The sequence below is a fragment of the Camellia sinensis genome, chromosome 4 (assembly GCF_055761805.1).
Source record: "Camellia sinensis isolate YWXY chromosome 4, ASM5576180v1, whole genome shotgun sequence".
Taxonomy (NCBI): domain Eukaryota; kingdom Viridiplantae; phylum Streptophyta; class Magnoliopsida; order Ericales; family Theaceae; genus Camellia; species Camellia sinensis.
Window position 1 is genome coordinate 47,258,210 of NC_138964.1, and position 22,836 is coordinate 47,281,045.

Consider the following 22,836-nt stretch of genomic DNA (forward strand, 5'->3'; position numbering starts at 1 on the left):
GAAACCAAGCAGATGTGTCATATAATGAAAGTGTGGAAAAGAGTGATGGAATGTCGATTACGAGATATAATAGAGGTGTCAGAGATTTAATTTGGATTTATATCTGGTAGGTCAACAATGGAAGCGATCTATCTTTTGAGGAGAGTAATCGAAAAGTATAAAGAGATGAAAAAAGACAATCATATAGTTTTTATTGATCTTGAGAAAACATATGATAGAATGCCTCGGGATATAATCTAGTGGGTGTTAGAGAAGAAATAGGTGACAAAAGGCTACATTCATGTGATGAGGGACATGTATGAAGGTGGATGTATATGCAATGCTCATGGAAAAACATTTTCATTTTCTCTTTCCAAAACCATGCAATGCCAAGTTCATATCTCAATACATGATATCATTTCCTTTACAATAGAAAATAGAGCAATGAATACAACACTGTGAATCTCTAGGACGTGTCTGCAAGTAGGCTACAAACACTACCAAATTGTCATTTTTACTGGTGTTAACCGGAAGGCTCGACATCTAACTACGCGGGTTTCTGGACTTTCACCACGGACACACTGGCCAACTTAATATCACAACTACACTCTTACCCAGATTCACCAAGTTGTTAGCCACTCTTTTTCAAAACAACAACATTTTCAATGTGTTAAACATGTTACAATGCTCAATGTAAATGGACAAAAAAATAATTTCAATTCATCTAATTCTCATGCAATTTCTACAACAATCATAGCTATCCTTCACCGATAGCTCATATCAAATATCTCTAAACAGATAAATAATTTTCATAAAGATAAACTTTCTAAATTTCAAGATGTGAGTGGTAATATATACCCAACTTCATTATCCTTATCAAAATCCAATCTCACATTTCCAACACTAATTCCATAATTTATATAAAATCAACATTTGATATAATTAGGGCAAAATCCCATTTTCTTCCAAAATCTCCACGTATCAAAACCAGACATTTTGTCACAACTCAAACTTATTTCCAATCCCACAACCATTTTTAAGAAACCATTAGAAAACCCCTATTTTGAGTTTTAACCAAAAAGCCTAGATTTGTACAAAAATCCCCCAAATCACAATATTGTTTCAAAACACAAATAAGTAAGTTAAAAATCATAAGAAAGTGTGGAGAATCCTTACCTCAAAGCTAGAAGACTAAGGAGAGAGAGAGAAGAAACTGCAACAAAGCCGAAATCCAACTTTGCTCTGATTAGAACGAAGCTCTCTTTATCTTTTTATCAAAGGGACACCGTGTAGCACCTGTATTCTTCGAAGCTTTTGGGAAGTGCATTTGAATCTTTTATTTTATTTTGGAAATCTTTGGTGTTGTTGTATGTAGGTTTTGGAGGAGTATAATCCAATTTAAACTCGTTGGGTTTGTTTGTTCTCACTTGTTCTTGTCAAAAGTTCCTGGGAGACTTAGAAATTCTATTCTAGGGTCGACACCAGCCTTCCTAAGGGTCAACCCTTACCTGTTGGTGAAGTTTTTGGAAGTGTTGCTTGAATTTAGGGTTGACACCAGCCTTAGTGGTGTCGACACCTGCCTCTTGTTGCTATCCACAAGGGTCGACACCAGTCTGGGAAGGGTCGACCCTTGTTTATTGCAGAATCTGTGTGCTAGTTGCTAGAAATTAGTGTCGACCCTTCCTATCTAAGGGTCGACCCCCTTGCTTGTTGCCAGATTGTCTTTTCTACCTAAAGGGTCAACACCTCTGCCTGAAGGGTCGACCCCTGCGTGTTTTTTCAGAATGTTGGGGTTTGAATGGGCCCTACCTTTGGGGGGTTTTTGGGCCTATTATTTTATTTGACCTTAGGGCTATTTTCTACTTCTATAAATAGGCTCAAACCACTTTTCTCTCATTATTTTCCTCCCATTTTCCCTTTCAAACCGTGAGTTCTCTTCTCTCTCTCTAAAACTCAAACTTTTTCACTTAAATCTCTAGATCTACTCACCTAGAGTGATTTTTTCACCTTGCTCCTTTGAGATTAAGTGTAGAGCTTGTCAAGGGCTTCGTTTTGATCGGGGCAAATCGTTGTTTCGTCGCCGTCGACTTTTGAGTTTTTCTCTCTTCTCTCTCATCTAAAATTCAGGTAGGGATCTATTCTACACTTCCATAGTTATTTGTATCTTGTGTAACAATGATGTGATTTGGGGTGTTTAAGGCAAACCTAAGGTTTGGGCATAAAATGGAAAGAGGGGATTTTGGGTGAAGGTGAAATAAATGCTTGAGGGGTTTGAAAATGATGTTGGATTGTGTATGATTTAATGATTTTGGCACTTGGCTAATATTTGGGGAAAAAGGGGAATTTTCCCTAATTGAATCAAATTATTATTTTGTATAAATAATGGAAATTCACATTAAAAAATGCGAGATTGAAAGGGTATTGACATGAATGGTGGGATTGGTTATGTGTTATTCCATTCTTGGGTAGTTTCGAATAAACTATATGTTATGAGATTTTATATCTGTTTAGAAATAACTGTATTGGGCTATCGGTGGAGGATAGCTATGATTGTTATAGAAATTGCATATGGATTAGGTGAATTAAAACTAATCACTTGAGCTTGTCATTGAATATGACTATATTTATATACATTGTATATGTATGGTTATTTGGGAGTGGAAAGAGGATGTACTCCATTGTTTGAGTTTGTGATTAAATACATTGCATATGTATGAATGATTATTTGGGAGGAGAAAGGGGATGGACTCCATTATAATTAAGTTGGCTAGAGTGTCCTGGGTGAAAGTCCCGAAATTATACATGGGTACCTAGCCCGCAGACGAAATATCCATAAAATGGCAATTGTAGTGCTTGTATAGCCTACGTTTACATGGGTCTCGTTTGACGGCTGTCTGCGGACGAAATATCCGTGAAAGAATACATGGGTCTCGTTTGACGGTTGCCTGCAGACGAAATATCCGTGAAAGAAAAGTTGAAGTGCTTACGTGTTAATAATGTGGTTCTAGAACTAATGAGTTGTAATCTCATTTGGGTTATTGAGAAATGATGAAATTGGCTTATGTAATTAAATGAAATGAAGGGAAATGGCTTAATGATTGAGTTTGGTAAGTTAAGACTATACATAATGTGGATGCCTTTATCTTTGACGTTGTATATGCATAGTGTACTTATACCTTTACTAAATTTCATATACTATGTTAGATGGTTTCTACTAGGCTGTGGCTCACCCTACTTGGGAATAACATTTTCAGGTAATAATGGCATGCCTCCACCAAGGCAATAGCGTTGGAGAAACTTTTGGAAGTAAGGGCTTCTCATTTTGATTGTAAATTTTTGTGAAGCCAAAGGCTTAAGTTGTAATGAGCGAAGCTCACTTTTGATTGTAACCAAGATATGTCTTGGAAAGATATAAGCCCGTAGGGCATTTAATTTGTTGTTATTAATTTGCATTACATGCTGTAGATTCAGAATGAACATTTATGAATGTATAATGCATGTAATCCCTTTTGTAATACGAATTCTGTTATGAGAAAGTGTACCAATTATGTTATATTCATTTCTCTTATGAGTTGGGTTATTTGTATTATTTTGAGAGCATTACAACTTGGTATCAAAGCGTATCGGGTTTGAATACTTTGGGTACGTAGGAGGTGGTTAGTACCACAATGGATTTATCTCGCTTGCTAGAGACTCAAGTGTGAACGATATGTGCTTATATGACAACATGCTTATGTGATTATTTGGGTATGGGATTGAATTTCTTGGATGTTGATTGGGTCTACAGGTTTCTAGGAGTCATGTTAGAAAGGCACTTGATCACTACTATTTCTAATTGGAACTCTAGCAACGCCATGGAACGGTCATTATCCAAAGATGAAATTCGAATGTGTTTACGTGATTACATGCTTAAGTGAAGTGAATTACTATTGTCCAATGTATTAGGACGCGAATGAATTTGCTTCGGCACATTTGTGAATGTGCTAATTTCTTGTGTTACCTTTATTAGGATGTCAGGACGTGGTCATGGATGTAGGCCTAGGAGGCACAAGGTGCCTATACCGGATGAGGTTCCGGCGCAGGAGGAGGGGTTGGTCAGGCCGATGTGGTCGAACCAGCAGGTCAGCAGGCCATGGGCGCCTTAGCCCGTGAAATGGCCGGAGCATTGAGGGAATGAATGGACATTCTCAGATCTGAGAATCAAGTCCAGGCCCAAGTAGCTGAGGCAGGGCCTTCTTTTCTGAAAAGGGAGTTCTTCTGGTCAAATCCGGATAAGTTTTTAGGTGACCTAAAAGAACCACTGAAGGCAGATGAATGACTAGAACAGATGGTGAAAACGTTTAAGATGCTTGGCATTGAAGACAGGGGATTGAGAGTGACCTCAGCGTCCTTCCAGTTGAAGAGAGACGTGGGTCAATGTGGAAGTACGCGAGGGGAAGCATTGGAGGGACTTGGGAGGCTTTCGTTGACGCCTCCCAAGACAAGTACTTACCTCCCACTATTACGGAGAAGTTGAGGGATTAGTTTTCTCGCCTCAAGCAGTTGAACACACCTGTAGCCGAGTTCGAGGCCACCTTTGCTAGCCTCTCTAGATTTCCACCTGAGTTGGTGGCGACTGTGGAGCGTTGTTGTTTGGAGTTCGAGAAGAGGCTGAGGACCAGACTCATGTTTCGAGTGGCCGGATCCATGATTAGAGATTATGGGTGCCTTGTGGAGGCAGCGGCCCATCTTGAGACTATCATGCAGGCTGAGGAGCTCTAGGAGGAGTTAGGATAATCAGGGGGACGGCAAGAGGCAGAGGGGTTCTAATCCTCAGCAGTCCCAGGGAGTTCAGTCGAGGTTTACCTTTCTAGTGCCTAGCTCGAGTTCTAGGAGAGGTGGCCAAGGAGATGTGACCTGTTTCAAGTGTGGTTAGTTTGGCCACAAGTGTCCAGCTTGCCCGTAAAGAGGACGAGGGCAGAGAGCAGCTTCGTCTTTGGCTCGTTCTCAGGGCCAGAGTCAGGGTAGAGCACAGCCGCCCACTTGCTATCAGTGTGGTCATGCAGGGCACTTAAAGAGGTCTTGCCCACAATTGGGTGGCACATCTGGTGCGTCTGGTTGAAGGTAGACACAGAGTCACCAGCCAGCACAGTCAGCACAGGCCTCGAGGGCTAATCAGGGAGCTTCTTCAGCTCAGTCAGTACAGAAGGCCTATGCTTCGAAGGGTGAGCAGGTAGATCAGAGGCCAACAGGGTGTGTGTATGTTGTTATTGCACCAAATCTTGTACCTGCCCCTTCAGTAGTGAGAAGTACTTTCCTATTTTGCAATTCAGTTGCTAATGTGTTGATTGATACGGGTGCATCCCATTCTTTTATCTCGTTTTCATTTTGCATTGATTTTGGGGATGGCGTTAGCACAATTAGCATCTCCTATTTGTGTAGAGTCACTTATTAGTGGTGAGGTTATTCTGAGACAGGGGTGTCGGGGTTGTGATATAGAGGTTGCCGATCATTGACTTCCATTTGCATTTGTTCTGCTTGATATGACTGGTTTTGATGTTATTTTGGGTATGAACTGGTTATCGTCATACCGGGCTATTATAGATTGCTACCGTCAGAAGGTTACTGTATGTACCTTGAACGAGGATTGTTTTTATTTCTTGGGAGACCGGGTAGATAGAGTCTTATCACCGATATATGATTCGCGTGGGTGGAGTGAACTTAGTTGTCTTCTTGCTAGCTTTCAGAATAGTGAGTGTAGACACCTCATTTTTGACCGTCCTCAAGACTTGGACGTCACCATTGGAACACTTGGTGATTACCCTTGTTTGTGTTCGTCTTGAGTTCCCGGAGGTCTCGGTTGCGCGCCTTGCCTCAGGACCTCTCGACTCGACTGTTCTGTGTCTGGTTTTGCACCAAACACTTGTGTTTTGCCTTGGAGGGGCAGAGAATGCCTTGTGAGGCATCCCCACACATCACCGGCCATGGCTTGAGGCCACCGGCCAGTGATTTTGTGCCATCGGCAATGTATATTGCCGGTCGGCAATCTTTGTTGCGGTTGGCCATTTATTTTGCCAAGATGGCAATTTTGAATGGCCGATCACTGTTCATCTACTTTTGGTAGATATTTTGTGCCAGCTGTGATAGCTGGCACCCACTCTGCTCCATTCCATACACGTGTATGGAGGGATTTCCCTCTTGGAAAGCTTATTTGATAAGCTTTACAAGAGAGAGCTCTATAAGAGAGAGTCTCCTCTCTTGGCATTAGGGTTAGACAACATTTTTAGAGAGCTTTGATATTAGGGTTAGGAATTTGTATCTATTCCATCTCTATATCTCTCTCTTGAGCTTAGTGTGTGTGTTTTTGTCTTACTTTTGCTCACAAGCACCCACCATCACACCATCCCTTGGAGCTGAGGCCTCTTGAGGGTTGTTTTGGAGGTTTTGAAGCTGGTTTCAACCTAAAGAAGCTGCTGGAGCTCCTTTGTTGAAGAGGGTCTTCAAGGGTAAGAAGCTTGCTCTTGTTTACCCCATTTTTGCACACTACTTTAGCCTATCTTGAAACTGTTTTTGGGCTTTGTGTATAACATAAAAAAGTTCTGTTTTTAGGCCCTCTAAGTAGTTTATTTAGAGTGTTTTGTGATTTGGGGTTATTTGACCCCCCCTTAAGCCTTGTAAGGCTCCTTTTTGTGCCATTTTGGGTGAGCTCCGAGACCTTGGTGTTTGGGCCTCCTCACACTGAAATCTTGAGGGATTTCAGAGGTGAGGATGGTGCCTTGAGGTCCCAAGAAGGAGAGGGCCACCCCCTCTCCTTGTTGTCCTTGAAAAAGGCATTTTTTGGCCTCTTGAGGGAGCACCATGTTTAGGTTCATGTTGACCATGCCTTAGCTGATTTTTGTGCTTATTATGTCATAATATGCCTCTGTTTTTAGTTGGTTTTGGTACACCATGCTTGCTTAGCATACATGCCTTGTAATGCCATTTTGTTGCCTTAACATGCCTTAGGTTGTAAACCATTGTTCTAGCATGTTTTAGGCTTGGCTTTGTGAAGCTTTCATATTTATTTTGCCATGATTAAGGTCTATCCTTAGTTGCTTGGGTCGATTTTGGCATGCATTGTATAGCCTCTTTGCATTTTGGCTTGTTGGCCTTAAGTATGTGAGTGTATAGCATGCATTACTTGCTTTGATTTAGTGAGTTGGGACTATTTTCCATGTCATTTCAGTCCACTTAGCATGCTTGTATACTTGCATTTCATGGCTCTTTGATGTTTCAAGAGTTTGTGTTTCATGCTCCTTGAAAGTGCATTTGTGCATGCCTCCATGTGTAAGTCATTTTGATGTCATCTAAGTGGTTTTTGAGGTTCATTTTGACATGCTAAAACCCTGATTTTAGTTGCTTGAATCATGCCATGTTTGGTCTTGATAAGTGTAGTCCAATGCCTCTTTGGTGAGCCTTAAGCACTTGGGTCATTGTGGCATGTTTTGTTTGTTTTGTTTAGTTGGTTTGGCACCTCCTATAACATGATTTTCAGAGCTTCATTTGCATGATTAATTGTCCATGTTATGCCTCTTTCAAGTGTGCTTGAGAGTTGCTCTTTTGTGCTTAAGTATAGGCCGTTTAACATGTGCATGTGTGTGCATGTGTTAGCCCCCATATTCGAGCACTTTGGCCACTGATTTTGGCATGTTTGAGAATTGCCTAATCATGTTTAAGTCCATCCTTTGCTTCTTTGCATGCTTACCTTGTGTGTTGATTGCATGCTTGGCCTATCACTTGTTGTGGCATGTCTAAGCGACTTTGCATTTGGCATGCATTTCTCTTAGTTGGAATTGCCTAACATGTTGCATGCTTTGCATACTTGCATGCTTGAGTAACTAGCATAGTTGTCACATGCCTTGTATGCTTGTTTGCATTACCATGTTGCATGCCTAGTTAACATGCTTAGGTTGCATTGCATGCATGCTTTGCCTCTTGATTATCCATGATTGAGGTTGAGCTCCTCACTTGCTTGTTGGTTTGCATTACATTTGAAATCAACATGCATAAATTGGATCCTTGGGCCATCACGCATCGAAATGTGCGATTGATGGTCCGAGAACCAAGGACCATGTCCCTTTGAGTCATAAACATGATAAAGGATATGGTTGGTGCATACATTGCTTGAATTGCATTGCCATGCAAAGCTCTGTCCTCTGTTGCTGTCAAACAGATTCTGCAGGAACTTTTTGCCGATCGACTGCACAGAGTGCCGACCGGCAATCCATCTTGGGCCGATAGCTTTATCGACAGCCGATGATCACATCTTACTGCCGGTGGCCATTCTCCTCAGCCGGTGGTGTCTCCCAATGTCCAGGGAAGCAATTCTGAGACTTTGACAGTCTTCAGAGGGGCAGAGCAGGGAAAACAGAGGCAGCTTGCGCATGGCAGTGGACTTCCGAGCAAGACCCGAGCACGCGTGCATTGAGCCCTCTTCCCGAGGCCCTTTTTCTTGCTTGCTTAAATTAATTAATTTGCTTAATTAATTTAGTTGGTCTGTAATAATTAATTAGCTAGGTTAGTTAATTCATTATTTGAGTTGTATTATTCTTTTGGTCCTTCCGAGCGAGGGCGAATTTGTAATAAGTGTGGGTGAGTGTGTGCATGTCTTCCAACCCCCACTTCTTTCTCTCTTTTACTTACATGCTTTGATGGTTAGTAATAGGTCATGTTTAATTTAGCATACCTTATGCTATGCATGCGTGCATCATTCATCAGTATTGCATGCACCGGGCTCGGCGCATCATGCTAACTGCATTAGTATTTCAAAGTCTAACTTGAATACATGCTATCTGTGCATTTTCACATGTCATTCATAGACTAGCCGAGCCTACTCTAGTGACATTCCGTATGCGTTGCATTAGGCATTTAAACATGGACTTGGATCATGCATTGATTGCTAACGAGTTCTTTGTTTTGGCACGGAGTACGATGTAAGTATTTATGCTTTAGCATCTCGCATGAGTGTGAATGTTAACATGACAGCATGCTTACCATGTGGCTAGATGCTTATGTGTTATAAATTGCCTGAATGCCTGTGGGTGAAGGTCGGATTGTCTGAGTTGGAATAGCTCATTGAAATCCGTGTTTTAGCCTACTTGCGAGTAGCAAATTCCAAAACATTTTTCCAAAACAAACGGATATGCAATGCTTATTCCCAAATTAGGCAATCTAGTCTATACTTTTGTGCTGTGCGCATAACATAGTAATTCTAGGCTAATAACCGGTTTAAGAACACATAACGTTTTCAAAAACGGATATCACGGTTAGTAGAGGCCGACCTTCAGATCGGGCGAGAGGGGGTGCTCATAGCTGACCTTCCCCAATCGTACCCAAGCTCCCGAGCCGAGGCAACTTTGGTGATGACGGACACATGGCCTTTGGCACCGAGTCAGGGTTTCCTAAATTCCCCTATAAAATATTTAGGTGGCAACTCTGTATTTGGCAAAGCAGTCCATGTTTGGCACTTCTTTTCAAAAATCTGTTTCTCAAAACGATTTGCCGGATTTGGACTCTTCGGTTCAGATTAAGAACCGTGACACAAATCGAGTCTGAACTGTAGCGAGGCCCACGCGGGCGCGTCTACAGTGAGTGTGATGAAATTCGAGTTGAGTTGCCAAGGGTGGTGTGTGAATACCCCGATGTCTTTCCCAAGGATCTTACTAGTTTACCACCTCACCGAGAGATCGAGTTCTCTATTGATTTAGTACCTGGCACGGCACCAATTTCTATGGCACTATATCAGTTTGCACCCGCTGAGTTGAGTGAATTGAAGGTTCAACTCCAAGAATTGTTAGGTAAAGATTTTATCCGTCCTAATACTTCACCTTGGGGAGCGCTGACCCTCTCCGCTAAAAAGAAAGACAGAGCCTTGCGACTTTGTATCGATTATCAAAAATTGACTCGGGTTACTGTTAAGAATAAGTACCCAATTCCTCATATAGATGACCTGTTTGATCAGTTGAAGGGGTCTTTTGTTGTTTTTCTAAGATTGACTTAAGGTCGGGTTACCATCAATTGAGGGTTAGGGGGGAGGATATCCCAAAAATAACATTCCATACGCGGTATGGCCATTATGAGTTTCTGGTGATGCCTTTTAGGCTAACCAATGCACCAGCTGTGTTTATGGATTTGATGAACCAAATTTTTTATGAGTTCCTAGATTGTTTCATGGTCGTCTTTGTGGATGACATTTTGATTTATTCACCTTTAGAGGAGGAACACGAGGAACACTTGCGGGTAGTGCTTGAATTGCTTAGAGCCCATAAGTTGTATGCCAAACTCGGGAAGTGTGAATTTTGGCTGAGAGAAGTTAAGTTCTTAGGCCATGTGGTATTCGAAGGAGGGGTGACGGTAGATTCATCCAAGATTGAGGCAGTGCAATATTGGGCACAACCTAAGAATGCCTTTGATATTCGTAGTTTTCTAGGGTTGGCCAGATATTACTGGAGGTTTGTGAAAAATTTCTCTAATCTAGCTTCACCTTTAACTAGGCTGATGAGGAAGGGGGTCAAATTTGTGTGGGATGAGACTTATGAGAAGTCATTCCAGGAACTTAAAGTTAGACTCACCACTGCTCCAGTTTTGATTATCTCGGAGAGGGTTTTGGGTTACTCAGTTTATTGTGATGCCTTGCGGGAAGGTTTGGGTTGTGTTTTGATGCAAGAGGGGAAAGTAGTAGCCTATGGCTCGCGACAGTTGATGCAAACTGATATACACGCAGATTGCTCGAGTGCAAGAAATGTCGTTCGAACGTCCAGACACAAAAACATGGGACCGCTCGAGCGTAGGACTTTCCGCTTGACCGAAGAATACGAACTCCCAGAAGTTTTGCAGACAGAAGACCATTGCTTGAGCTCAACAAGGACCGCTCGAGCCAACACAGCTCGAGCGCAAGAAAGATCGCTCGAGCATAAAATGCCAACTTCCAATATCTCTGTAGACCTGCTAAAGTAATGGAAGTTCTGAAAGACTGCCTACGCGAAGAAGCAGAATTCTAGACAACAACAATTAAAAAAAAATAAGCTACCAACCTGTTCCAAATGTCACCAACACAACCCAATAGCCAAACCCACGAGAAGTAAGGGGAAACAAGACATGAACAACTGTATAAGACAATGAAACCTGGATCCAAAACATCGAATGGGTAGGGTCTAACCAGAAACGCTATAGTTTTCTATCCATCCAAGCGGATCGCGTTTTCTTTTACGTCGGGATTTAGGGTTTTTCACCCTCTTGCTTGAGGTAGGGATTTTCTTTGCCCCTCTTCAATATTTTCTTATAGATAGATGGGTGGTAGTTTTTGTATTACATAAAAACCTCTTGAAGAGGATATTTTCTTAAAAAGCATGAATAAGGGGTTAGGGTTTTCAACATAAGGAAAACAAATGAAAAATAGAAATGGATTGAGGAAGTTTTAAGTAATTTGAACATGATTTTGTGCCTCAAGGCAAAAAGCCCTAATTTATGCCTAACCCTAGTTGTGGAATTTATTTTTGAAGTGAAAAATGTTCAATTGACCTTATATTCTTGAAATTAAGTTTGTGATTGTGAAGATGAGTAAAAAATCATGATTATTAATTGTGGTAGAAATGCTTATTGCGTCAGAAAACTATGTTGGAGAATTTGATAATGGGAATTGTATTAATGAGATATGAGGAGAGTATGAAATAAATTGTGACAAGTTATAATTGAATAAGAAATGTCAATGTTGAAGAATAGGGAATGTGTGGAGTATAGTTGGTACTCATTCGGAAGATGAACTTTTACAATTATTTTTGAGGAATTGAGTGTGGTTGGCTTGATATATAAAGAGAAATTAATGTTGGTAATTAAATCAATGAATCTTGGATAATATATAATAACTACTGCATTGTATAATTGAGTAGTAAAATTTAATGATAATATGGAGAAGAAAAGAGAGATGTGGAATACAAAAATTTGGAATTGTTGATGACTTTGATGTTTATGGTGGATATGTTACTAGATTAATGTGTGATGGAAACAATGAATGACATAATGATTGATGGATGCTGATACTAGAATAAGGATCTGTTTCCTTCCGGCTTATGACCGGTAAAGCGTGGCACTTAATAGAGGTTTTGCCTTCCTTTCGGAGTAGAGCCTGGTAAAGCGTGTGGTCTATTGAGACGTGTGGAGGTTCTGCGTTCCTTTCGGCTTATGACCGGTAAAGCTTGAGGTTCTACATTCCTTTCAACTTGTGACCGGTAAAGCGTGGCGCTTAATAGAGGTTTTGCACTCCTTCTAGGGTAGCGCTTGGAAAAGCATGTGGTGTGATAATGCGGCTTGGTAACGGAGCCAGTTCCTATTTGGATTATGTGAAATAATTATAATGGGATTTAGATGTGTGATTGTGGTAATTGGAAATGAGTAATAGAACTGTGTGTGGTTGAATAGATGCAATTGAGTTGAATAATTTAATATGGATTAAAAGGGGGTGATGGCTTGTTGTGAATTATAGTAGAATGAATGGTTTCTTTACTTAGATCTCTAGGTGATGTTAACAAGGGATTCTTGGCATGAACTTCTGAAAACTATATGTGAATGGTGTGGAAATGATAGAAAGAGTATCCTTTGAAAGGTTTTCACGGATTCTTTCATGAAAAAAAAAAAAAAATTAACTATATGTATTGTATTTTGAGTATGAAAAGAGCACATTACCTATATAAGTACCATTCTTTAGCATTCATGATCACATATATCTAGATATATTATTGTTGAGAATCTTTGAAAATTCCTACTGGATTTCATGTTCATCCCATCTATTTTTAACTATTTTCTAGAATGAAGTCAGAAACACCGGTTGAAGATTCAAGAAGTCTATTTATTTCTTTGTGAATTAGATATTTATTGTGACATGAAATGTATATTCTGATTTAGGGTTGATGAGTGTCTCCCTATGTAATTATCTATTTTGAGTATTTGACTGTAAACCTTGGCATGTATTATTGTTGTAATTCTTCAAGAGAGAACACTATTTCTATTACTCCAGTGTAATGCTTATTTGTATTTACAAATGTATTGAATAAATGCACTTGGATTAAAGGTTTTGGTAATGTTTCCTAGTAACAAAATTTGGGGTGTGACAACTGCCCTGTTTTCTATTGTAAAGGAAATGTTTTTATGAATTGTGATATAAACCTGGCATTGCATGGTTTTGAAAAGAGATATAAAATGTTTTGGCACGAGCATTACATATGCATTTACCTTATAGCTTTGTTAAGATTTATACACTATGTTAGAGTATCTCTACTAGGCTTTGACTCACCTTATGTGGAAAACCATTTTCCGGTGCTAATGACATGCCTCCGCCAAGGCTGTAGCTTGGGAGGACTTGGAGCTGAGAGCTTTTTGTTATTGTTGTAACTATTTTGTATAAGTCTAGGGCTTTAATTATATTAAGTTTAATCTCACTTTTGTTGTAACCACGCATCTTCATGGAAAGTTGTAGCCACTAGGGCATTTATATATCTGTTTAACTTGTATTTCATATCATTAACTCGTGGCACATGCTATAGATTCCGGATTAGGACTTACGAATGTATAATTGCATGTGTTACCTTTTGTACAATGAGATTACATGAATGGAAGACAATTACTTCGACACATGTTGTTATTTAATTAATATTGTGGGATGAATTATGGTTATTATTTTGGGGCGTTACATTAAGATTCTATAGTATTTAAAATCTTAGTATGATTCAAATCATTTGATCGAACTAAGATCGTAAAATTTTAAAATTCTACTAGCAAAATTGGAATTTTGATAACCATACTGTAGATGTCGGTGAAGACTAGCTAGTCAAAGTCATTGAGTATCATAATTGGAATTTTGATAATCATGATGTAGAAATTAGTGAAGACTAGCTAGTTAAAGCCACTTGTCGGCTTGCATTGCATAAATCATAGAATTTTAAAATCCTACTTGTAAAATTGGAATTTCGATAACCATACTGTATATACCAGTGAAGACTAGCTAGTCAAAGTTATTTAGTATCATAATTGGAATTTTGATAATCATGATGTAGACATTAGGGATGACTAGTTAGTCAAAGTCACTTGTCGGTTTGCATTGCATCAATCATAGAATTTTAAAATCCTACTAGTAAAATTGGAATTCTGATAACTATATTGTATACACCGGTGAAAACTAGCTAATCAAAGTCATTTAGTTTCATAATTGGAATTTTGATAATCATGATGTAGACATCAGTGAAGACTAGTTAGTCAAAGTCACTTGTCGGTTTGCATTGCACCAATCCTAGAATTTTAAAATCCTATTAGTAAAATTGGAATTTTGATAACCATACTGTATATGTCGGTGAAGACTAGCTAGTTAAAGTCATTTAGTATCATAATTGGAATTTTGATAATCATGATGTAGATATCAGAGAAGACTAGCTGGTCAAAGTCACTTGTCGGTTTGAATTGCACCAATCCTAGAATTTTAAAATCCTATTAGTAAAATTGGAATTCTGATAACCATACTGTATATATCGGTGAAGAGTAACTAGTCAAAGTCATTTAGTATCATAATTGGAATTTTGATAATCATGACGTAGATATCAGAGAAGACTAGCTGGTCAAAGTCACTTGTCGGTTTTGTATTGCATTAATATTTTGGTGGAAAATCATGTGCGTACTGTTTTAGGGGTGTATACCATATGTATTTTATCATAAAAATATATAATTTTATTATAAAATTTCATAATATCAATTACAAAATGCATAATCTTGTCATAAATTAACATAATAAAATGTTCAAAATTTTGTGGTTCATATTGCAATAGTTTATGACTTGGTTACGATATTTTTTGTTACGCTAATTTGTGATGAGATTATATATTTTATAATTAATGTTACAAAATTTTAGAATAAAATTACTCATTTTATAGTAGGGTGTATATGGTATGCACACCATAGCATTCTCCATATTGGGTATAAGGCATTCTGCTTTCTCCATTATTCACATTATGGGTTGTCAAATGCTCTATGAAAAAAAAAAATTGATAATTATCTCCCAATAATTTTATCATATTTTTTTTTATAAAATAAATTTTAATGACAATTATTTTTGAAAATAAATATCATAAAGTCATGTGGTCAATTATCAAATTAATTTAATTTTTTAAATTAATACGTACAAAATAAATAATGCAAATCACTAAAATTTGACCCGTTAAAATCTCACATATATATGCAAACATCTTCCAACGTAATAAATGGACTAGAGAGGATTTTTCCTCTCGAGCTTGTCTTTTACGAGTCATCGCTCACTTAATGCATGCTATATACAATATACGTATTATTTTTATGTAGCTTTTTTTATATATGTTATATATTTTTATGGTCATGTTACGAAATTTTTTAGTTTATAATTCAGAAATGATATTACGAATTTCGTGATAATGTTACGTATTTTCGTGATAATGTTACATATTTGTTTGTTAGAAAATGTTTAGATAAAAATATGTGTAGCATTACCAGTAACATTACCATAAAATATATAACTTCATTTTTGAATCACAAATTGTCATAACTCTACTAAAAAATTACATTACATTTACCACAAAAATAAGTAATATACATCACAAAAATGCGTAACAAGATGCATATGGGTGTGTACTATAGAATTTCTCTCGGGATTATTCAACATCGCAAATGTCATAACAAAATCATTTGAAGTCATAATTAAAAATAATAGTAACTCATAACCAAACACTAATTGAGGTATAGGAAAACACATCTTCGATTGTAACCAAAATAATAACCATAATAAGTCATAACTAATATCACAATAAGTTATAACCAAAGATTATAATCAAAATCACTTGAGGCATAACCAAAAAAAAAAAAAAAACAAAAAAAAAAAAAATCTTTAGTAATAACCAAAATAAAAATAATAATAGACTAACACCACAATGAGTTATAATTACGTTATAACCAACACCACAACAAATCAAAATAAAAATAAAAAATTATAACTTGGCATAAGTTACATACCCAAAAATGAGTGTGTATTATAGAATTTTACAGGTCTTGGTGTATGTCTTTTTAAGGATGGGGTTGTCATAAAAAAATCTCATATTTTTTCCATTTTCTTTTTGTCTTTATAACTTTTTGGACGAATTACACTAACAGTTCTTATAGTTTGGAGTTGTGTTATTTTGATTCCTGACTTTTCAATTATGATATATTTGACCCTAAATTTTAAATCTTATTTCAAATAAGGACAATTGAAGGCATTGTTGCTCAATTTGAAGGATAAAGTCATCATACAACTTATTTTGTATTGGTAAACTTATATGTTGTTTGAATTATAATGGCATTTTTTTAATGAATAATGTTGGAACTTTATTAGTTATAAAGTTTTGTTTGGTTTGGTTTTCAAAATCTATTTTCAAACTTTTTTTCTAAGAAACTAAAAATTAAATTGTTGAAAAAAATTAAAAACACATCATTTTTATATAATTTTATCTATGAGAATGTAGAAATAATTTTTTTTGATATTTATTTTCATTAAATTAGTTTTATTTTTTCAAAAATCAAATATAGCGACAACTTTGATGCCATTATTAAACCAATCCATTAAATAAAAAAATTAAAAATTAAAAATATTTCATATATTAAACATATCGATTATATATTAAAAATCTAATAACCATCTATTACATGATAACCATCCAAAAATATATATTAACAACAAATACAACCATCTATTATATAATAACCATATAAAAATATCAACAAAAACAATCACCCATTACATGATCATCATCCAAACGGATACTAAAAATTAATTTGGTAAAAAAATAAAAGATAAAAGATTTATCATTTTATATATTTTACCTTTGGTGAGTAGAAATAATTTTTATTTTTGTCAAACTAGTTTATGTTTTATCAAATTGATGACTTTGCCTTGAAATGAATTAAAATGTCTTCAATTGTCCTTATTTGAAACGAGATTCAAAATTTATGATCAAATGTATCGCAATTGAAAGGTCAGGGATCAAAGTGACACAAGTCTCAAACTACAGGGACTGTTAGTATAATTCATCCTAATTTTTTTTCAAAATTATCTCAATTTTCTTTTTCATTTTTTGCCCCATCTTGTATAATCTAAAAAGTAAATTTTTTAAAAAATTCCAAAATAATGAGAAAGTCAAAAATAAGCCAAAAAGTCTCTTTTTTTTGGGGGGCGCTTATTTTTGTCTTTTCTAGACTTTTAAAATTATTTTTAAATTTCTTAGTTCGTCTTATCAAGTTAAATTTAAATTTTTTAATTATTTTTTTAAAAAAATATTCAATAAAAATGAAAATAAACCAAAAACATAGCCACTAAATAAACAAATTTCAAACACCCACTATTGCATGATTAATGCTTCCTACCCCCACTGGGGGTCGACCCCCAGTGAGGTGTCGGTCCCGGATTGGTCCAAAAAAAAAACTATTTTTTTTTTTTTAAAAAGTTTTTAGCCAGTGGGGGCGCGCCACGTCACTGGGGGCGCGACCCCTACTGGGCGTATGCAGCACGGTTGCTATTGCATTTATGCAATTGATTATGATCAATATTTATGGAGTCAACGTGCTCTTTGATGAGTGAAACACGCTATAGGGTTAAGCTCTATAGACATGAGGGAAGACTAGCTTAGTTTTGTAGGCTTCGCATTGCAAATATGAGAGAAGTTATTTGGTGGTACATGGCGATGTGGTGTCTTTGAAATTTTGTGTAGAGAAAGAGGTGAAACTCATGATTTTGTATTGAGTAATTAGGAAATAGTAAGAGATATGATGTATGATGATTAGCAGGGAGTATGGACAGGCAACACCCATGAAGTACCAAATAATTTTTCCAAATATGTGATCTAATCAACTATGTTGTCTTACAATCAACTCTTAAATGTTCCTTAAAAAAAAAAAAAAAAGTTCTTAAATTGATGTAGCTTCAATTATCATACCAATTTTAAAATTTTTGACTAAATAAAGCATACAAAATGAATAACTTACATCACTAAACTTAGATTTGTAATAGACCCCAAAGGTCTAAACAATATCTTCTAATCCAAAAATTAGATTGGAGAGGATTTTTCCTTACTCCAACTTTTTTTAAAGTTCATTTTATCTATGGTCTCTCACTTACTAGCTATTTACCCTATAAGTGAATTTAAAAAGAGAAATGCTATATATTACATATTATCTATTATCATTTTGTATTGTCAAATACTTATTAATAGTTACTTTATTTGAAGATATTTATTAAGAAATTAATATAAACAAATGATGGCTTTTAAAAAGAGAAATGTTATATACAGCAGATTATCTATTATCATTTTGTATTGTCAAATACTTATTAATAGTTACTTTATTTGAAGATATTGTTAAGAAATTAATATAAACAAATGATACCTTGTCATGTATCTAGGTTGGTGATATAAAAATATGAAAAAAGGAACAAGTGATATACAGTGATCCTTATTTAAAAAAGTTGCTAGTAATTCACATAATTTTTAAGAAAATGCTAGTAGGCACCCACCTTTTTGTCATAACAAAATTACAACTTCTACAGTAAAAATCACATAATTTGTGGTGACTATCTTATGTACATCTAAAAGTCAAAATTACACATTATTATGGTTATGTTATGAACGGTATAGTATAAATGTTACAAATTATTTATGGTAAAAAATGTTACAAAAAAATTCAGTGATAAAAATTACAACATATTGTGGTGTTTATTACAAAACATTATATAATTTTGTTATGTATACTATTGTGATGTATTGTCTTTTTAAGTATATATAACGTAGATGTGTCAAACTTTATGAAGTCGAGTCTTTCTTGATGAGTGAAAAACACGATATGGGGTCCAGCTCTGTAGACATCAATGAAGATTGGCTCACTTGTTTGTAGGCTTTGCATTGCACCTACATTTGCCCATAAAGCATTTGGCCTCTCCTCTGTTAATAGTCAGCAACCATTACAACCTTTGTTTTTGAATCTAGGAGCAAAGATGGTCTCTAACAATCAACTCTTTCACCTCTTTTTGTTTCTTTGTTTTTTCCAAATTACTTGTTTGCATGCCCAACTGTGCACTGAAGAGCAGAGCTCTGCATTGCTCCAATTTAAGCAACAATTATCCTTCGATAAATATGCTTCCGAATATTACTGTGATTATTACTACGGAATCCTTTCTTACCCGAAGATGGAGTCGTGGAAGGAGGGTTCTGATTGTTGCTTGTGGGATGGGGTCGAGTGTGACAACAACACAAGTCAAGTAATTGGCCTCAACCTCAGTTGCAGCTGGCTCGACGGCACCATCCACCCCAATACCACCATCTTCTACTACTTTCCTCACCTCCAAAGCCTCAACCTTGCTTTCAATGACTTTGGTATGTCTCCAATCTCATCTGAATTTAGTCGATTCACCAGATTGACACACCTCAACCTCTCTCACTCTAGTTTTTCTGGCAAAGTCCCTATAGAAGTCTCCTTTCTGAGCAAATTGGTCTCGCTTGATCTCTCTTACAATGATTTGAGGTTTGAATTACTTGTTCAAAACTTAACCAAGGTAAGAGAACTTAATCTTGCGGGTGTAAGCATATCTTCAGTGGTCTTTAATTCCTTGCTCAATCTCACTTCTTTAACACTTCTCGATCTTAGTTGGTGTGGATTGCTTGGAAAATTTCCTGACGGAATATTCAATTTACCACATCTGAATGAGTTGCGTATATTTGATAATCTTGCTCTCACTGGTTATTTTCCCGAGTTTATAAACTCGAGCAGTCCTCTCCAGTACTTGGACCTTTCACAAACTAATTTCTCTGGAGAACTACCTGACTCAATTGGGAATTTGAAGTCCTTGAAAATGTTGGCTGCCTATGATTGTAAATTTTATGGATCCATCCCTACGTCTCTCGGAAACCTTACGGAAACGACTGTTTTAGACATCAAAAATAACAATTTCACTGGCATGCTCCCATCTTCACTTTCAAACCTTGGAAATCTCGTCTACTTGCAAGTTTCAGGTAATAATTTTGAAGGTATAATTTCGGATTTTTTACCCAACAGTAAAAGTATTCTTTCTTTACATATTGGTTCAAATAACTTCAGCGGTCCATTCCCATCATTGGTTTCAAACCTAACATCACTGGTTGAGTTAGATTTGTCGCATAATCAGCTATGGGGACCTCTTCCATCACAAATAATTGGATTTCCAAATCTAACGTTGTTAAGTTTAGATGATAACTTAATCAATGGTAAAATTCCATCTTGGGTCTTCAGCTTACCAGCATTGAATCAATTAAGCATCCGTAATAACAAATTGACTGGGCATGTAAAAGAGTTCAAATCCACTTATTTAGTTGATGTTGATTTGAGCAGTAACAACCTACATGGTAGGTTTCCAAGTTCAAACTTCAAACTTGTGAGCCTTAATAGTCTCATTCTTTCATCAAATAACTTCAGTGGTAAGCTAGACATGCTCTGCCATGCAATTTCCCTTCAAATTCTTGTCCTGTCTAATAATAGCTTTAATGGTGCTATTCCACAATGTTTAGGAAATTTAGGTTTCTCTGTGCTTGATCTGGGGAAGAATAATTTTTCTGGCACCATTCCTAATACATTTGTAAAGGGAAATTACTTTCATACTATCAACCTTAATGGAAATGGATTTGAGGGGATAGTACCAAAATCTTTAGTCAATTGCAAAAATCTACGAGTGCTAGATCTTGGATGTAACAAGTTGTCCGACAAATTTCCATATTGGTTGGAAAAACTACAATGGTTGCAAGTTCTAATACTGAGATCTAACAAATTCAATGGAGCCATGCCAGCTTCCAAAGCCAAATTTCCCTTCCTTAAGTTGCGAGTTATGGATTTGTCAGACAATTATTTTACTGGTCCATTGCCGGGAAAATATTTCAAGAATTTCAATGCTATGATGAATGTCGACGAAGCCAGTTTTAAATTGGAATACTTAACAGCTGGTGGATATTACTATCGTTTGACTATAGTAATCAAAGGATCAACCATAGAAATGGAAAAAGTCCTAACCATTTTCACTGCAATTGATTTATCAAAAAACAAATTCAAAGGTCAGATTCCACAGATCATTGGAAAGTTAAATTCAATCCGAGGGCTCAACTTGTCACACAATAGGCTTACAGGTCATATACCAACATTTCTTGCTAATTTGACAATGCTCGAATGGTTAGACCTCTCTTCCAACAAACTCAATGGGGCGATACCTCAACAACTAAGGAATTTGAAATCCCTAGAAGTCTTAAACCTTTCACAAAATCAACTAATAGGACCGATACCACAAGGCAACCAATTTGATACATTTTTAAATGGTTCCTACACTGACAACTTGGCATTATGTGGACCTCCATTGTCAAATGCATGCAATCCAAGGACACCACAACCACCACCCTTGATGTTTCAACAAGAAGACAATACTTCAAGTGGATTCAACTGGGAAGTCATATTACCGGGTTACATATGTGGGCTGGTGTGGGGACTTGTTATGGGATATCTTATGTTCTCTAGAGGAAAACCTCAATGGCTTGTGAGGATCATTGAAGGTGAACGAAATGAAAGCAGAAAGAGATTTAAAAAGCATGCTCACACGAACAGAAGAAGGTGAAATTAGCCAATGCAAGTGGTGTCATTTGGTAAGTATTACAATGAATTTCTGCAATCTTTTGCTTGATCATGAAAAACTATGGCTTGGTTATAGTTTTTATCTAGTCTATTTTTAGTTTCTTAGCAGTTATTTGTATCATACATAATAAAGCTAGTTTATTTCCTTTGATGTTTATACAAAGCACTTGATTGGAAATCATCATGCGAAAAAATAAAAAATAAAATCATGGACATAATAAATGAGTAGCGAAAATAAAGGTTTGTTATTGACTCTAGTAGCTGCAATTGAAAAAGGTACAAGACTTGGACACTTTTTTAATATATATATATATATATATATATATATATTTAAATTTGCTTTTATGCTCTAAACTATAGTCACTTTTTCTGCTTCATTTGTAAATTATTAATTGCATCTATTTAGTCTTTATTGTTCATGATTTCAGTTCATATAGTCCGATTGGAGACAATTTGTCCAATCATTAATGCTAAAAATCTAATCTAATGGTTAAAAAAATAATTTTACAATTTGGACAACCAAACACCCATAGTTCTTTCTACTTCAAATAATGAATAAGAAAATGAGTGCTTGGTTCGGTAAATTTACATCAACCTCTCCTAATTATAGTGGGTTAACACTCAACTTATTTTTATCAGTAACATTAGTTATATGGATGAAAAAATAATATGTTTACCTTGTTTGGTTTAATTCACTTTTCAAAAAATTGAATATTTTTTTTTTGTTTTGTTTTCCTTTTTAGTGATTTTTTAAAATATTTTACGCAAGTTTTTTATTTCTTAAATACATCTAATTTAGATACACTTAAAAAATATAATATTTGTGAAATAAAAAATAAAAAATTCACCAATTACAAAAAAATTACAAATATATATATATATATATATATATTAAAATTCAATACATTTTCATATTTTGTTATATTCAATGAATTTTTTAGTAGTTTAATATTTTGTTATACGGTAAACTATAGTCACGTTTTTTTACTTCATTCCTAAATTATTAGTTGCATTGCATCCATTTATTGTTTCTTATTTCAATTCATATGGTTTAATTGGAGACAATATCTGCAAATTAGCAATACTGAAATTTTAATCTAATGGGTAAAAATAATAATTTAAGAATTTAGAAAATTTAAATCATAGAACTAAACCCTA

The 22,836-nt window shown here is 36.0% G+C and overlaps 1 protein-coding gene across 2 annotated transcripts; it reads left to right on the plus strand.

Moving 5' to 3' along the window:
- The first annotated feature begins 19,213 nt into the window (after positions 1 to 19,213).
- On the plus strand, positions 19,214 to 21,767 carry LOC145823321 (uncharacterized). 2 transcript variants are annotated; one of them, XM_082922887.1, is made up of 2 exons: positions 19,214 to 19,406; positions 19,491 to 21,767. In XM_082922887.1, the coding sequence occupies exons 1-2, from the start codon at positions 19,220 to 19,222 to the stop codon at positions 21,659 to 21,661; spliced, it is 2,358 nt and encodes a 785-aa protein (XP_082779013.1). In that variant the 5' UTR covers positions 19,214 to 19,219; the 3' UTR covers positions 21,662 to 21,767. The 2 variants fall into 2 exon arrangements, 1 of the variants encoding a protein (XP_082779013.1); XR_014365610.1 differs by having other exon boundaries at positions 19,276 to 19,406; positions 19,477 to 19,561.
- The last annotated feature ends 1,069 nt before the right edge of the window (positions 21,768 to 22,836 follow it).

Bases quoted from the DNA above. Each gene is read 5' to 3' on its own strand.
- LOC145823321 (XM_082922887.1), top strand. From the start codon at position 19,220: ATGGAGTCGTGGAAGGAGGGTTCTGATTGTTGCTTGTGGGATGGGGTC. The intron at 19,407-19,490 runs GTATGTCTCCAA...TTTCTGGCAAAG, and splicing joins CCTTGCTTTCAATGACTTTG to TCCCTATAGAAGTCTCCTTT.